The 17,970-nt window shown below is 42.8% G+C and overlaps 2 protein-coding genes across 15 annotated transcripts in view; one reads left to right on the forward strand and one right to left on the reverse strand.

The window, feature by feature from the left end:
• LOC111081445 (protein furry) overlaps positions 1-14,699 on the reverse strand; it is a 48,169-nt gene extending 33,470 nt beyond the window's left edge. For 7 of the 14 annotated variants that reach the window (XM_041592611.1, XM_041592610.1, XM_041592607.1 and 4 more), the window contains exons 1-7: positions 14,506-14,699; positions 5,993-7,599; positions 5,587-5,927; positions 4,103-5,505; positions 3,804-4,044; positions 3,563-3,745; positions 1,238-1,381 (exon numbers count right to left, since the gene is read on the reverse strand). In XM_041592611.1, the coding sequence (XP_041448545.1) occupies positions 1,238-1,381; positions 3,563-3,745; positions 3,804-4,044; positions 4,103-5,505; positions 5,587-5,927; positions 5,993-7,599; positions 14,506-14,584 (3,998 nt within the window). In that variant the 5' untranslated portion in view covers positions 14,585-14,699. Of the gene's footprint in view, positions 1-1,237; positions 1,382-3,562; positions 3,746-3,803; positions 4,045-4,102; positions 5,506-5,586; positions 5,928-5,992; positions 7,600-11,074; positions 11,833-14,505 lie in introns of those variants that run through there. The other 7 variants (XM_041592616.1, XM_041592614.1, XM_041592615.1 and 4 more) reach the window with 4 other exon arrangements.
• Positions 14,700-16,703: 2,004 nt separating this feature from the next.
• Positions 16,704-17,821, forward strand: LOC111081109 (UPF0046 protein C25E10.12). The gene is made up of 2 exons (XM_022377054.2): positions 16,704-16,843; positions 16,902-17,821. The coding sequence occupies exon 2, from the start codon at positions 16,909-16,911 to the stop codon at positions 17,818-17,820; it is 912 nt and encodes a 303-aa protein (XP_022232746.2). The 5' UTR covers positions 16,704-16,843; positions 16,902-16,908; the 3' UTR covers position 17,821.
• Positions 17,822-17,970: the final 149 nt, after the last annotated feature.

Genomic DNA, 17,970 nt, shown 5'->3' on the forward strand with positions numbered 1-17,970 from the left:
TGTTTTTCAATTAAAAGGCAATGCAAAAAATCCCCATAAGGGTTTTCCCCCCAACTCGTTTTATTTCGCTTTGTTTGGTTCGGTGAACATTTGAAACTTTACACAGAAACAGAGGGGCAGGCAAGAGTAGCAGCAGAGGGGCTACGAATAATAATAATAAATGACAGAAAGCAAACAATCTTTTTTTTTTTTTTTTTTAATTTTCTCTTCAATTTTTCTTCTTTTTTTTCCTCTGCTGCACAACGAAAGAAAAACGAAGCCAAAGCCAAGAAAAGCCTTTGCGGAGGATGTTTTTGTTAGGGGGGAGAGAGAGGAGGCCTGGCACTATTTGAAAAATAAATAAACTTGTCTTAAAATTATTTGTCAGCACACAGCAACCAAGGGGGCGTGACCGGTTGGTCGTCGTGCGGCAAAGCGGCAAAGAAACGAGCAAATTGTTTGGCAAATTATACGGCAACAGCTCGACACAAAATCAGGCCAATAGAAACGTGAGAACTCTCATTCCTGGCCAAAGAAAAACACATAAATTCAAATGGAAAACAAGCAGGAAATTAAGGAGTCAAAACATTGACAAAAAGAGACAGGCCAAGGCTCCTTCCAACACGATGGAAGGCAAGCTCGTATGTGATTTAATAAAAACATACGGAAAATAAAACTAAACTAAAGATTCAGCCACTAAAAAATACAAATGATTTTTGATAATTTAAAAATTTGATCAAATTTAGGTAGATTCTAGAAGAAGACTTTTAACTACAAAATTTGCAATAGTTTCAATTGGTGTTGCAGTGAAATACTTTTCCAATTAAATAATATACGGACAAGCCGACAAAAATAATTTCAAATGCCTCTTCCAATGCCAGACCATCCTAAATTTGATACACAAAAATCCACATGAAACCATAGTCTCCAAAATAATATTACATTTCAAAAAGTAAGACAATTAAGAATGCAAATTACTGGCCCGGCCCGGCCCAAGCATCAGGGCAAATTTGAATTTCAAACGAAAAATTCAATTACATGCCAGAAGCTACACACAAAATACGGGACACAAACAAAGTATTTTACACACACGGAAAAACTATCAGATAATTAAATATAAATATATAATATTGCTTTATATATGTATATACATACATACATACATACATATAGTATATGCATGTAAGATTTTTTTTGTTTATACAAGGCATGGAAATTGGTATTTCGGTGTTTGATTTTTAGTTTTTATTTGCTTTACCCAAGTCGCTTCTGGCGCGCCTCTTTGCGTCCATAGGATAGCGGCAGCGTGAAACGCGTGACAATTCCCTCGGGCCCAAACACATTGGATGGTATATTGTCCAGGGAATCGGACAGCGAACGCGAGTCCGACTGATCTTGCAAACTATAAATTACAATTCCATATAGATATTGAAAACAAACATCAAAGTATGCGATTATGCGGATGTATCCTTGTGTTTCATGGATATGGACATGGACGTGGACATGGACATTAATGGGTGTTCATGGTTTCATGGGGATTGCATGATCGACATTTTATTAACTCATCTCTTGGCAAATAATACATAGTTTGCCAATCTGTTTGCTCTTCTCTGCAATGGGGATGAATGGATATGATTTTTCTCCAAGCGAATATATGTGTATGTGGACCATGAGAGTCGGAATGGACGTGTGGGTGGACATGGGCATTGGCATACAGTACGAGTACATACAATGTGTGGTGGGTTTTTCAGTGTGGCCTTTTATTTTCGGTGAAATCCCATATACGCTATTGACATTTACCCTTTTTTGGGTCAACATTTGTATAGGGATACGGATGGAAATGGTTTTTATGAGTGCATTTTTTTCAGATTATAATTCAGTTATATTCAATTTGAAACGCACAACTCGCTAAGATGTGAAAAACGAGACTAAAATACAATAAATATATTTTACATACATATGTACATTTAAAAGGCAGGAACGTGTAATCAAATCATTGAAATAGTAGAGCTGCCATATGTAATATGGCTATAAAGCATTCGCCTAATGATTTTATGCATAAGTGACTTAATTGATTGGGAGCTGTATTTGAATCGAATTAATCCTCATTCTCGCATCTAATCCGATGCATGCCGTTTTTCAATGTGACTGGCAGCTTTTTTTACCCCTAAACTATACATATATATTTATCCATAAATAGCTTTTAAAATAAAAATAAACTAAATATAAATTCAATACGTGAACGGAAACCTTTATATCTTGGAAATACAGCAGAAAAGGCAATAGAATAAATCTGCCCCATATTCCAACCCTGCCTAAACTGAGTTGAAAACACTGAATATGATATAAAACGGCTGCCTAATTTCCATATACTTTATGTACACACAAGACATTTTTTGTTTAGTTTTAGTTTGATTTAATTAGTTCAATTTACTAATGAATACCATGTAAATGATAAAGCAGACTCTTTTTGGCATTTGCAGGGGATATGAAATGCTAAACCTTTTCTCGCCAGAAACAATAGCTTCATTTGGATGCTGGCTAGCCTTAATTTATTCATACATACTAGTTTAACATTATTACAGTTGTTAGCTGTTTATTATTTTTGGAGTGCATTCAGCGGGGAATGGAAATAAGATACTGGCATTTGTATATTTAGCTCCCTTTATGCGCTTTCAATTTTCACTGCTGTTTATAGTTCAACCTTTGGCAACGCCATCTATCTGCGTGTATCATGTTCCCCTTCCCACAAACATTTCGAAGCGTGTGCTTATTTAATAATCAAACTAATCAAAGCAAATAATTTCGAGAACAAATATTGATGAAGGGACGGTACTGAGGTGCTCTGTGATTGCTTATCCTCCTAAACAGGAGAATGAATGCCATTCATAACAATACAATATGCTAATTTCATGGACGGACGAGTGCACCAACTATGCAACATTCATGTAACACATTACAACTTAATCGACAAAACGACAATGAAAAATAATCTAATTAACGAGTATTCCACACAACAAATGGATGGGTTTGTGTTTTAGTATGCAAAAGGACAAAAGTTTAATTAATTAAAAAATCTCATATAACCCAAAAAAAAAAACAAAACTAATGTTTATGTGTGGTTTTCAGTGGAAAATTGTATGCAAATTAATAGATAATCGTGTGAGTGTGTGCGCGAGTGTAGGTGTGTGTGTGTGAGGAGTGTGAATTACTGTAATTATGCTTGATAAATGCACAGACACCACGACCCCAGCCACAATCGGAATGAATCGCAATGAGTGCAGGAGTAAAGTTAGCGAGATGCACAGACAGAAAACTAATACAGGGACACAGGAGATAAAATAACACTTAAATGTGACATATCATATGCAATCCAAGATGCTTTTGTTCAACACACAATGCACATACAAAAGAATGTAGTTCGAATAACTGAATGCCCAACATACATAAATGTTAATCAAACACAAACAAAATAAAATGAAATGTCTGCTTTGTGGATCTGTTGCTGGAGTTGAATTTCAAGTGAGAAGGTTGAATGCTTTTGTGGGGGCGGGGGGCGAATGCTCGAAGGCCACACACATACCTCAAACTCAGGTCGGGGGAGGCACAGCGCACCGCTACGCTGGGAATTTGCGGCACCAGGCGCATCGCACAGGCCACCTGATTACGCCACAAGCGAAGATAGGAATCCTTTTGGCTCTCGGTGGGCACTTTCTTGGTGGGCGCTGAGCTGCGCAGCAATGAGGCACGATTGTCGCTAACGGGGCTGCAAGAAAGTTCAGGATTAAAGGATTTTCCAGAGTTCAAGTCATGCCGTAACTTACGTGGGATCTATAACACTGTAGAGAGCATTAAGCCGCGTAAAGCAAATGGGCCAGGCCTGGGCAACGGCCGATGGGCACTGCTGCAGGATGCGCTGACGTTCCAGCAGACCAAACAGACAGGTGGCCCAGGGATCGAATGGCGGCTGTGCGGCGCTGGCAGCCGCCGCAATGGCCGCAGTGCCAGCTGCCGTTGAGCTGGCCTGAGACAAGTTGAGCGTAGATGTTGAAGACTTTGAGTTGTCTGTAAGAATGTTGGAGTAGGTTACAAAGGACTCCCACTAACGCTTCCATCCGTTTACCATCTGTGAGTCCTACCAGCCAGACGCCACTCGAGCGCTCGGCTATCCACTGCAGGTCAATGCAGTTGGCATTGAGTATGGCCGTCTTCTCCGTTTGGGGCAGCAGTGGCAGGCACTTCTCCACAATCGGAGGCACACACCGGTCCATGACATCGATGAGTGGCGGCTCAGTTTCGGGCAAGCCCAGGGCACGCATCAGATTCTTGACCTCCTTCAGAATCATGGCGGCCAGCTTGCGCAAATACGGACGATAGTTGCAGAGCAGCACCAGGGCAAAGCCCTCGACAAAATGGAGTGTGGTGGCCAAGGGTATCTCGTTCTTCTTGTTCGCATCGCTGGCCATATTCAGCACCGTGTGCTGAGTGATGCTGGACATGCCACTGGATGTGGTGATGCTGCTGGCAGCACTGCTGGCCGTATTCAGATGCTGCTGCTTCGACAGCTGACTGCTGGTGGTGTCCTTGCTGGCCACGGTAGCAGTTGCTGCTGCCACAGCACTCACAGCCGGAGCTGTCGCCGCTCCCACTGCCAATGCTGTCGCTCTTGGTTGTGGCCCGTTGGCCGCATTGGCTGTGCCACCGCTGGGCGCACTACCCGCACTGGTCGTGCTGTTGCCATTCACATTAATCGCACAGCGCCAAATGTTGAGGAAAACGAACAAGATGCGCGTGCAGTTCTCCAACAGTTGCGGATAGGTGTCGGTGACGTCGCGCACCAGAAACTGTGTGTAACCGTGCACGACATCCTGACGCCAATCCGGGAAGTCAATGACCAGCGTCTGCAGCGACTGGTGCGTCAGTATGCGAAGCTCCTCGTCCATGTGAACGGTCAGGCGAGACAGCAGATCGACCAGCTCGTGGGCGGTCATCGTGTCGGGTATCAGGCGAGGAACAGCGGCCACACACGTTCGAAAAAGATCAATGCGCGGCTTTCGCTCCCCCGACAACATCTCGTCCGGCTCCTTGTTCTGGTTCTGTGTGTTGGTCATCATCAGCGGGCGGCCGTAATGCACGTCCAGGGCCCGCAGGATGTCCACAAACACTCTACGCACGTGCGGAAAGTACGTGGACATGCCAATGCTGCGTGCCGTGTCATCGGTCAGCATCTTGTTGATGTAGGTCCTCTTCACCCGCAACGTGTTGCCCGATGGCAGCACTGGCACAGTCCGCGGCATCGGCGGTTCGCCGTCCTTCTGCTGCAGCGAGTCGGCAACGACCAGAAAGGCTCGCAGGCCGATGCTCATGCGCTCTGGATTGAGTATCAACTTGATGGATCGCCCCACACACAGCAGATCGTAGACAATCTCACGCATGGCAAAGTCCAGACGCTCCTGGGCAATGAATTGGATGATCTTCACGAAGATATTGAGCGGTGTGTCGCGTGGCACAACGCCCTTGGAGCCCCTTTTTCATGCGAACACAAGCAATGGAAATGCAATTAGAAAAGGAAATGACCTTGGCAGTGGGTAACGGGGGTAAACTCACTTGGGAAAGAGCGAATTCACAATGCTCTGGAGGCGGGAATGCGTCGCCGAGTTGGATTCGCACTTGATGCGGATCATGTAGACCCACAGCAGGCGGTACAGCGACTCAAGGGCCACGCGGCTCATTTTGGCATCGCGATTCTTCAGATTGCTGAGGCACATGGCCAGGAAGTAGTGCCAATTCGTCAAGAAGAAGGTCTTCTGCGAGACGCAGAGCAGGCAGGTGACCAGCGGAAAGAGTGCCAATCGATGTTTGGACTTTGTGGAGGCATCCAACGTCTGTACATACAACAGCTCCACAAAGTTCTTCACACATGGGACATTCACCTCGTTTTTGACAGCCTGCACAGCAGAGAAAGGATCAAGTAATGCAGGAGGCATGAACATTTCCAATCATGTTTACTTACCGCCGCCACCGGCACCAAAATCTCCACAAAGAGTCCGGCTAGGGCATGCTTAATGTCCTTGTCCTTCACCTCCTGGAAGTACTGGCCGCACTCGTGCATGAACTGAAACGATGCTTCAAACTCCTCGATGGGCACCATCTTGACGCGAAAGAACTTCATGCCCATTAGCAGGCTGATGATGCTCTGGGTGGTCGTCGGTGAGGCCTCCTTTGCGCGCAGCTCCTTCAGTTCGCTCATGAAACGCTTGCGCACCGAAGCAAAGCGACTTTGGGCCAGGACGCCAATCACCTCCGCATAGAGATCGGCGATCATGTGTATGTTGTGGGCATTCGGATTGTTCTGCAGGCCATCCTTGTACTTGAAGTGCTTGAAGGCGAGATTCTCGATGCTGCGCACCAGATCCTCGTGGCCCGGATGGAACGGCAGCTGCTTGAGTATCTCAATCAGGGCCAAACAGAAAATAAACTCCACTGCCGCCTCGCGTCGCTGCAGCTGAAAGTCCAGATCTGCGGGCTTGTTGTTGTTGGCAGCCGCCTGGGCGCTGGTGGACGGCGGCGGCTTCTTGAGGTCATTCTTAATCTCCATGTCGGACAGTTGGCGGCGGTGCCAGGCGAGCAGCGTGTGCAGAAGCGAGGGCAAACAGTGCTCGGCCACCGATCCCAAAGCCGAGAGCAGCTGATCAAACTGCTGATCCTCGCCGCGCTGCAGCAGCTTCGACAGGTTCTTGTCCGCACTCTCCAGCATCACCAGCTCGATCTTCTTCTCCGCCTGTGCCGTGAAATCGCTAAAGAGATTCCGCATCACTATTTCGCCCGGACGCGGAGCACCAGACAGCTCCACGCCGGCCACACTCGCCGCCAGAGCGTGCATCTCCGCCTGCGTGTAGCTGGGCAGGACGTTGATGATAGAGCTCCTCGAGTGGGCACCCCACGGCAACAGCGACTGCCGCTGTGGAATGACCAAGGCCGGTGGTGAGGCGTAGCTCTGTCGGTTGGCCGGCACACTCTGGTAGGCAATGGCTGGCGATGGCGATGCTGATGCTGATGCCGATGCAGATGCAGATACTGAGGCGGATACAGATGACGATGAGATTTGGTCTAGACTGCTCACTGGCAGCTGCTGCTGCTGCTGCTGGTACTCCAGTTGTTGCTGTGATTCATATTCGATACCATAGGGATACTCATCGCCTGGCAGTTGGTAATTAATGGGCGATGTGGTGCCGCCGCTGCCAGTTCTACTCGGACCATTCCGACTGGTCTTTGGCGTTGAGGTATACTCGGCCGAGTTTATGGAATGACGCTGCTGTCCCCCGTTGCCCGGTGATCCCGCGTTTGCGCTAGTGTTGCTGTCCACCAGCTGCTGATGCGTTGGTTCGCTGTTATCGACGGTATCGCCACCGCCGCCGCTGCTGTTGCTGCTGGCGACAGGCAGGGCCGCCTGATAAGCATCTTCCTGGAAAGCAGCATTACGCTGTGGGCTCTTTGTGGGTGTCACTCCTCCTACTCCTCCTACTCCTCCTCCTGTTGTGTTGGGACTGGCACTAGTGGAGGGCGAACCGCCAGCAGCAGAGTCATTCAGGTGTTGCTCATTTGGGTTTTGATTTGTGCCTAAAAAAGGGGAGGGGGAAAGTTTGTTGTAATTTCAATTCGGTTTTCTTTATCAGTAGGCTCTATGTGGATTTGTTAAAAATGATTCATTCTACGCACAAATCATACAATAATAAATTACGCCTAGCGCTCATGTGTATAAGAAATTATGAATTTTTGTTGATTTGTGGCTTTTAGTGTTACCCAAAGAACAAAAACTCTGCTTCTAGGACACGCCTATAAAATGTAATCTGTAAATAGAAATTATCATCATCATTATCATCATCGTCACGAGAGTGTGGGGGAGTGTCTGCAACACGCCCCAAAAATGAAAGAGTAACACTCCCTTTTTACGCGTCCGATTCTGGACTTTGCTGCCAAATTGAGTTGGAAGTTGAGCTGTATATAACTGGAGGGTTTTATATCTTAATTGGCAAGACTATAACTGTTTGCCTGATATCGGCATATGGTCTGATTGATGGCATACTCATTATCTCAAGCCCAGCCAAAAAACAACACTTCAAAATCAAAATATGCAAAATAATAATTACAATTCATGATTCCCCCATTCCATATCTCTGATCGTTATTTCTGTGGGGCCGATAAGGGTGCAAAACAAAATCAAATTCCAACCAAAAAATGGGAAAAAGGGAATTAGAGGAGGGGGGTTGTTAAATTTAAGGAAAAACCAATAGCAAGGGAAAGAATTTCTTAGATATTTTATCAATTCCAAGTAACTTTATGGCACTGTTACACTATTGTACATGCATTCTTTGATTCTGCGAATGACGTTGATTCGCTCTAGAAATTTCCCATAAGCATTCCCATTCATTTGGAATGACATGAATTGATCACCGAAAATCAGCTTTTTGTGCATATGAATAGTGAAAATTACCATACACGTGTACTCGTTGGATGTAACATGTTGGAACCACAATTATTGTCCTATCGTTGTTGTTCTTTTTAGCTTTATGCGTAAATAGTATTTATGTTTTCATTAATAGTTTTAATCATATTTTCTTATCAATCAATGGCCTTCATGTTGCTAATATTCCAGCAGTTAAATATAAGGAAACACAAATTGGAAACGCAATGAAATAATTAACGACTTTCACAGTAGTATAATTAATAGATGCATACGCTGATGTATACTACACATTGTTATACGTATAGGAAAATTAAAAAATACACATCAATAATTTCATTCTTTTGAACACCCCATCCCATTCCTTGCATGAAAGTATTTTCTTCTGTAAAAGGTCAACAATAAATTTCCCTGAAACGCCATAAATCATCAATGAATTATTTGTGGGCCACTCATATCTTATTCTTAGACAACATTCAAATTTCTCTCTTCTGTATTATTCCCTTTTAAAATCGAAGCCAATCAATAGATTGTCCTCTGTGGCAGCGACTCAGAGTCAAGTACAATTGTCATTGGTGCTTCCGTGGATAAATAATGGATGCCCAAATAGTATGCCATGTGTCAAGCGGCATGCGGCATATAAGAGCCGTTGCCGTGACGTAGTTTCAGCTGTTTAGAAGTTCGGGGCCCAAAAGCCCAAACAAAACGAAGGCCTGTTAAAGTTCAGGGTAAAGGTTTTTCGTGTAGTTGTTGCTTTCGGTGAATAATTGATAAAGTTGGAACTACAAGGACAATTGCAGGGACTAGGGACTGTCAGAAAGGTTTAGGCGTTCATCCTCAATTGTCAGGATGAATAAAAATTGAAAAATTCTCAAAAGAAATAGCCAAAAGGGAAAATGTACATATACATATGTATGAATTGAATGCTGTGTCTGCAATCAATGGCAGGTTAAATAAATAATATGTGGGATGGAAAACAACTGATAAATGTTTGACATATGGGAAAGAAAATGGGAAATTTCTGACGGCCCACACACACCAATGAAATTTCAAACACAATATGCTAAAAACATACATATTTATGTATGTCAAAACCGATATGAATATGTACATATGTATTCCCCTGCGCTCGTATTCACATTCGTATCGTGTATTAATAACGTATTAGCACGCTCGCTCCCAAATCTTCCGTCTTCCCAACTGTTCGGAATCGTTCTTATAAAAGCTCTTTGGATGTGTCATATAACAACAGCAACAACAACAGCAACGACGACAGCCCGTCCCCCGAACAGCACAGCACACCCACTTCCAAGGGGGGCGTGCGACGAACCCGAAAAATATATACGAATGAATGTATCTCTCGCTCTCGCTAACCGATTCATCAGATACATCGCATTGGGCCAAGTTAAAACCGAAACAAAGCGGAACAAAATAACAGGAAAAAAATAAACTGCAACAGCGTCACAAAAACATTCAAGTGTCATGAAGAAAAGATACCTATTACTTGTAATGGTTTACACGCTTGAAATCATTGAGATCTAAGTATTCAAAAAGATCGATTGTAAGATGAGACAGACTGCATTCCTCCACCCGAACCCAATATACCTTCCAATATATCTTCCACGCGCCATACGTTAGGGTATCAAAAACCTACAAAGGAATATCTCACGAATTTCTTTTTCAAAATTCATTGGAAAATATTTTTAGTTGTTTTTTTAATGTCGTTGTTGAAAATCTCAAGTATGCCATAGATTTTCGCTTTGTTTTTCCAAGAGATCTTTCAGTCGTTATTTATGAAGAAATCATGAAAAGTTCAGGGGTTCAAGTGTTATTTATTCGCCGATACTTAGAGAGAATTTAAAACACAAAGAACAAGTTTTATTACTTTACCAAATGGTTATAACGGATAAAAAAATAAATAAACTATGTGCTAATCATTGTAAATGATTCGAGAAGCTGTTGAATAATGAAGTAATAAATAAAATCAGAGATTTATGGAGGGGTAAAAGTTCATAAAGTTTAGTATTATGGGATTTTAGAAGATCAGTGTAATATTTATAGGAAAAAGATGTATAGATAGACAGGAAAATTCTGGACCTTTATAAAGCCAAAACAATGACAATTATAAATCAAATCAAAATATTATCGTTATCTAATCGAAACAACCATTAATCCATCAAACTGCCTCCCCCTTTTACGCCACATTTAACACCTTTCTGGGGACTCGATTATCTACGTTCTATGGTGACAGCAAATTCAATTTCATTTATATGGTATTTTAAAATCATTCCGATAAGATATCAACATTCAATGGCGAAATAACATGTAAAGTAATATTCTTTTGTCTACATCCCTCATCGACTTGAACTTCATACATTCATGATATAGTAATATCATACTCATCGTATCTATAAATATATATCGACATTAACTTGAACTTCAACAGACAGTCGATGTAAAACCTTCGAATTGTTTATCACATTTTTTTCTTTATCATCATTTAACCCCAACACTTCCACAATACTTATTTTTTCTTTTATTTTTGTTATCACTTTCCGTGTAAATACGTATAGAAGTCATATAGATAAGTACATTATATACACATATAAGATAGAAGTACAAACCACAAACCTTTTAGTTTTTTTGGTGTCCATTGAAAGTTTCTTAACATGAAAGTGGGGCATAAATTTGTGAAGGAATCACAGCTGGGGAAATGATATTCGGGCAGATTTACAACGAAATGTGATCCGCGCGAGATGAAAGTACAGTGTAGTGTAGTGCTTAACACTAATTAACACAGAATTGTTTTGCTTTGGCAAACTGCTTGCAATTGGAGTCACGTGACTTGTGATTACATTTATTAATTGTAATGACGATCCTCTGGATTGCGGGATTAGATTATCTTTGGGGTTAATCGTACTGCTGATAAGGGAGCATTCAATTGTGTCACTGGGTCAGTCACCACTCGGAAAGGTTTACTTGGAATTTAGTCAGTGATAAGCCGAAATTTGTTTACTTTTTTTATGATTCTGTTTGTAATACTTTTTTGCCTGCTAATAGTTTTTATGCTAATCAGACAGCGAAATAATGAGCTCAGCGTTTTCAAAAATCTAAAACGAAACGTTTTTGTTTACGAGTATGTGTGTGGTGGGGCTCTGCTGTGATGTCAAATTACGGAATGAGGCAATTTGAATTTAATTATTTGCCTTTAAGACCGATTTCTAAATAGAAACACGCACACACAAATCTGACCAACAGATAGATGGATATTATATGTATATTGTTGTATATATGTATATGCATATAGTACATTGAGGGAGACGGGATGGGCTGGGCGCACGTTAAATCCAAAATAAAAGTTCTTTAATACCGAGCACAGTAGAATGCAAAAATGCGGACCGAACGCTACGGCGACGACGACGACGAATTTCGACTGCGGCGAAACCGAAAACGAATCGAAAAAGCAACGGGCGAACGGTCGGCGTGACGGCGAAAAAGTGAGCAAGCAACTCGCGCAAGCTCGAAATCAAAACAAACGATTATTTGTCTATTTAAAATTATGATTAACAATTGCGAGAGAGTCGGAGACAGAGACAGTGGCTAGGAGAGCGGTAGAGCTGGAGAGCAGTATAGAAGCTAGCAGGACAGACAGAGCTAGCAAGCTAGAAGATAGTAAGCGCCTGCCAGAGAGAGAGAGGGAAAAGCTAGCAGGAGAGAGAGATTAAGTAGCGGTGCCGGAACAGCTGTTGTTTTTGAGGCGAGTCAAAAACTGCGCATACGACGCGTTGTACGATATGAGAAATGATTAAGCTAAATGCTGCTCATTTGTTTGTTTATTTGTTTGTTGCTTGCGGATTCTCGTTCTAACTGATTAGCATTGTTAGTGCTTATGGCATTCGCATTAGCTTCAATTAGGGGGAGGGACAGACAGAGAACACAGCATGTGCTAAATGGAAAACTTTCCGCCCTTTTTCTGTCCCGCAGAGCGGAAGCAAGGGCAAAACTTCTAGGGAGCTGGAGCGCCCTCAATCCAAAAAGTGTGGAAAGAAATTTCAAGGAGAGATTAGGGATCTGCATATGTAAGTACACTTTGTAACGCTTTGGATGGGTAACTTGTGTGAAAACCATTTGAAGGAGAGATTAGGAATCTGACAGCGTAAGGGTGCAACGCATTGCATTGGCTACAGGTCTCAAGGAGAGATTTAATATTCAAATTTTGTATGGCGTTGCTCAAGTATAATGCTACGAATTCCTTCTAGCAGAAGAAGAGTCGGTTGTGAACAGTAGAAAGACAAGTCGCTGTCGGTTATCCTCAAGTCTTCAAGTCTCTTCGTCTCTATTCACAGACCATAAATAGCTCTACGCTTTTTTGGTGACTAATTTACTAATTTTAAGTAATTTAAAAATATTAATTTGAAATTGAATAGTTACTGTGGATTTTCCCTTTTTTATACAATCGCAAATTTCTAAGCAAATTTATTTCACAAACACACAAAATGTAAGCCAAACAAAAAAAAAGAAACAATACCCTGCAAACAACTAAATGGATTATGTATGTACATTGTACAACCCCAGATGGGGGTCTAAATACAGATGTTTGTGTGGGAAATTAGCACTTGGTCGGCCACTGGCACTTTCCAGCCTTTCCATCTAAACAATATTGGTTTGTGAAATTAGTTAACTGCTTTTATTGCAAATTACATCACGCCCACCGCCATAAGCAATGGGAGAAGTGCGGTGTTGATGGAAACTAACGTCAAACACGCGATTCGAGAAGGCAAACAACACGCGACCGGAACGCACTTTACACCCGCTATATAAGCACTTGAGAATAACGCACTTGATGATGGTTTTGCTTTGGGTTTGGATTTGTTTTTTGTCAGGGGAATGCGAGGCATTGGTTGTACTTGGCAGCTCGACGGCGGGCAAACAAATGAGCTGAGGGCCCGACCCCGGCGACACAGCTTTTGGAGCTCTCAAACTTATGCAATTTTGCACAGGTGATGGTAACGACGCCTCGACATTTGACTGTGCCAGGCGGACAGGCAGGCGGAATTTTCTAATTTTGCCACACTGCGCTACAAAGTCCGTTGGATAACTGCCAGGTTGTGGCCCCAGACCGAACCCCGAGCACAACCCATTGACGCCAGACGTTTGCTGCTGCTCCTGCTGCTCTTTCCTCTGTTTCCTCTGTTTCCTCTGTTTCTGCTGAATGTCATTATCAAGGTTTATTTGATATATTTTCCCTCCCGCCTTTTTGTTTCGCCTTGTTTTTGCTTGTGAATGAAATGTGCAACAGAGATGGCAGTATAGAGACAGAGAGAGACAGAGAGAGGAGGAACGTGAGTAAGGCACGCGCCAAATGGTTTGTGTCTGGGCTTAACAAAACGGTAAATCAATCTGAACGGGATAATGAAAAATTGCGTGGCGCACAAAATTTGGAGTCAATAAATTGGATAGTGAGAAGCCGAAATGCCTGGAGACCCACACCAAGAACACTCCAGACGTGGTACGATCGTTACTGTGAAACTGGAAACAGATCTAAAATCCTTAAATTTTATAATAAATACACTTTTATAAACTGTTTCCCCACTCTTCATCAGTGAATAAAAACCATAAATTTTTGTATTTGATTATGTGCTCACATGGCCATGTGTGTGTGAGTTTGAGTGTCGTACGACCGCGTGTGTTCGTCTGCAATCAAAGTGAATCATCACTTAAAGCAATGGGGAAGACGGAGAAAACAAACAAACGGATAAACATATGCAAAAGCGCCGACGCAGACAGCTCAAAGGGGACGGACGAGGAGAGAGACGACCAAAAACTGTGCACAGCTAACTGTAAATGCGATATCACACACCAGAACACAAACACACCGACAGACAGGGGCAGAACGATTGTGGCCTGGTAGGTGGGCGTAAACAATTATCAGCGACTGCAGCAAAAACGAAATGCAGCTAATTACAAAAAGCTGCACCCAGGCGGCAGACCAGACAAAAAAACACACACACTTAAGTGCTCTTGGCCAGAAATAGAACATTTACAACCCGACCGACACTCACCTGCAACGCCGCCTCCTACTCCTCCATTACCACAGTCCAAGGAAAGTAAATCCTCCTGCAGCTCCAGCTGCTCCTCCATTTGCAGTAATTTCGGGAGGGCCTGGGAAACGAAAACGCCTTGGACAATCAATTGGCAATGTTATTGTTTATTGTTGTCGAAAATTTCGTCTTGTCGTCTGCCTGAGTGTGACCGCGGACTTATCAATCAAATATACCATCTGACCCTCGAAAATATACCAAAATATACCTTGTCATTTTCAAAATATACTATAAATATACCCATTAATGATTTGAACTCATGGATGAAATTATTCGGGCGGGACTGTGTGTGCCTATATTGGCGACTGCACGGACCTTTAGAGCACCCAGCTAAAATATAACACACACAATCAACAAGCATAGTTTATGGGATAGAATAAGTTTGTATGTAAGGTTTAAAAGCAATAGGTAAATACTTACAATACATTTTTGTATAATATGCAATTTCTGCAAATTATGTTGACAATTTAGCCCACATTTATTGCAGACGTCTAGTGGGCAGCAGGCACATTTTATTAAGGCTGCCGGCAGCACAAAGATAGTATTGAGGCCTGAGCTGCAGGAGACCGAGAATCGGTGGCCTTCGCGGAAAATGAGGGGGAGGCCTAAACTGCTGGATCTGCTGGAATTCCATCGTGGGCCTTCCTGTTTTTCGTTTCTCCACATTTTGCTTTAAGGTACGTACGGTGTACGTCGGCCACGTCCACGACCTTCGGAAGGTAGCATTCTAAGCAGCAACTCCTGCTGCATGAAGTGGGCCCGTGCCACCTCTATGCTAGCGGTCATATATTGCGGCATATAAGCCAGAAAAGTCCTCACTACTTCTCTTTTCAGTGCAGCGCCATGTCCTGGGGCCCTGTTTGGCTTTTTGTTTCCATTTTGTTTGTTATCCATTGTCTGAAATAAAAGAACAAAAAAAGTTTAAATAAAAGTTTTAAATAAATAGACACATCTAATAGGAAATTTTCCAGAGATTTAGCGAATATAATTTTTAAGATAATTTTAGTTTAGGAGATATGAGCACAGCAACACTTATCGGAAAATGATGCACAACATGGAATGGGAATGAGCAACTATAAAATTTAAGCAATTTTTGTAATCTCAGGCTTCAATCAATACACAAACAAGTAAGTCTCTGATTTAAAGCTATTTCCACGAAACTTTGCAGTTTACACCTACATAAGATTTGTATCAAGAGCGAGAAATCTATACTACAAATTTTCTAGAAAAAATTCTGTGTGCAAGCGGATATCGCCGCAACGCGTGCACCAAATAATAGTTGATAAATAGGTTCCTCGAAAATTTAAACTTAATCCAAAAAACGCCTATTTCATTTTATTTTGTGTCATTCTGAAGAACAGAACATTTTATGATAGATTTAGTTTTTATAATTTTTTGATTTCCGCAAAAATTGAAATTTGTGTGAGTATATTTGTTGCTTTGTTTGTTTAATTTCGATGAATTCCTAAACATTAAATACATTTAGTAAGAAGTAAATAAATTTTATTTAGTAAATAAAATAAAATAAAAAACATGACAATCATGTCGTCAAGGAAATTCAATATTAATGTTATTAGCTTGGAAAACGGAATTTTAGCATTAATTAAAGGAAGTGGGGTATAAAAATTCAAATACTACCGGTTGAGAAGCAACAAGTTGTCAGATGACGTAACATTTCATTCCCACTTACGTTAGATTTCATTCCCACTACGTGTTATGCTTTTATTTTGTCGATAACCTTTTTTGTAAACAATCCAATAAAAAAAAGTCCGTAAAATTAACCAATCTTTTAGAGAATTGATTAAACAATCGAATAAAATTATATTTTAACTGCTGAGACTTCTAGCTAGCTAGTAACATTAAACGGAATATCAAAATAGAGGAATATGATTTCCGATCATGGACAGAGAACGATTAACCCATTGTCGACCAGGGGGGGCTTTATATACAAACATTAAAATTATGAAACTTAAAGAATTTTAGCGCTGTTCAGGTGAAGGATATCTTGGTTAAATGTTTCTTATAAGTAAAGAGGAATGATAGGAATAGAATGGATCATTAAGATGAATTTACAAACAATATTATTTTTCGCGGTTTAACTCAAGTTGCTCAAAAATTTAAATAGAGGGGGGTTAAGTGGGTTAGTTAGTAAATATATGTATATATTTTAACGATAACTCCGCGGACTTCATGGACTAAATTTAATTCTTGACCATACATAAATAAATGCCTCCTAATCAGCGTTCAGCGATGCGCTGGCGATTGCACTGACTTGCCAGAAGTGCGGTACAAAGAAATTGTGAGTACCCTTCAATCCTCCCCCATTTACGATGCTAATTCCGTGCGGACTCTCGCAGAAAAACAATGGAAATGCCGAAAGTGCCCGTTCATCCGCTGAGCAGCGATCCAACTGCCGCGTGGAAGGACATCAGCAAGACGCAGCGCGTCATCAAGGTGACCATGAAACCGCCGACGAACGCGGTGGCGGCCAACAAGGCGCGCGTAGTCTGTATGTCTGATACGCACTCGCTGACCCCGTACATCAAATTCGATGTGCCCGACGGTGACATCTTCATCCACGCGGGGGACTTTACCAAATGCGGCCAGCTGGAGGAGGTGGTGGAGTTCAACACGTGGATCGGGACCTTGCCGCACCGGCACAAGATCGTGATTGCCGGCAATCACGAGCTCAGCTTCGACCGAACGTTCACGCATCCGTTTCAGAACAAGGCCAAGGGACACTCTAGCACCAAGCACACCGGAATGTCCATTCTGGACGACTTGCCGACCCTGGGCAACGCCAAGGAGAGCATGGAGAGCGCCGTGCAGACGCAGAATATCCGCGAGGTGCTCACCAATTGCACGTACTTGGAGGACGAGCTGCTGGAGTTGTGGGGCGTTCGCATCTACGGTTCGCCCTGGCAGCCGGAGTTCTGTCGTTGGGCCTTTAATGTGCCGCGCGGCGCAGCCTGTCTGGAGAAGTGGAACCAAGTGCCAGCGGGCGTCGATATACTCGTGACCCACACGCCACCCGTGGGCCATGGTGATCTGTGCTGCTCCGGCGTGCGGGCTGGCTGCGTGGAACTCCTCTCGTCGGTCCAGCAGCGGGTGAGGCCCAAGTACCATGTGTTCGGTCATGTCCACGAGGGCTATGGCATTACCAGCGACGGGCGGATCATCTATGTGAATGCCTCTACATGCGACATCAATTATTTACCCAACAATCCTCCCATTGTGTTCGATGTGACGCTCCCACCTGGCACTAGCAAGGATTAGTGCCTAGACCCAGTACCAGCCATGATATTATTTACATATATTTTTAAGTTGTTTAAATTTGATTTCGAACCCGATAAACGCTCATTTCAAACCGATTGCACCGATCGCAACTAGATGGCAGCCTGACTGCACTTTGGATGGATGGCAACA

Source organism: Drosophila obscura, unplaced genomic scaffold, assembly GCF_018151105.1.
Source record: "Drosophila obscura isolate BZ-5 IFL unplaced genomic scaffold, ASM1815110v1 contig_181, whole genome shotgun sequence".
NCBI lineage: Eukaryota > Metazoa > Arthropoda > Insecta > Diptera > Drosophilidae > Drosophila > Drosophila obscura.

Bases quoted from the DNA above. Each gene is read 5' to 3' on its own strand.
- LOC111081109 (XM_022377054.2), top strand. From the start codon at position 16,909: ATGGAAATGCCGAAAGTGCCCGTTCATCCGCTGAGCAGCGATCCAACT.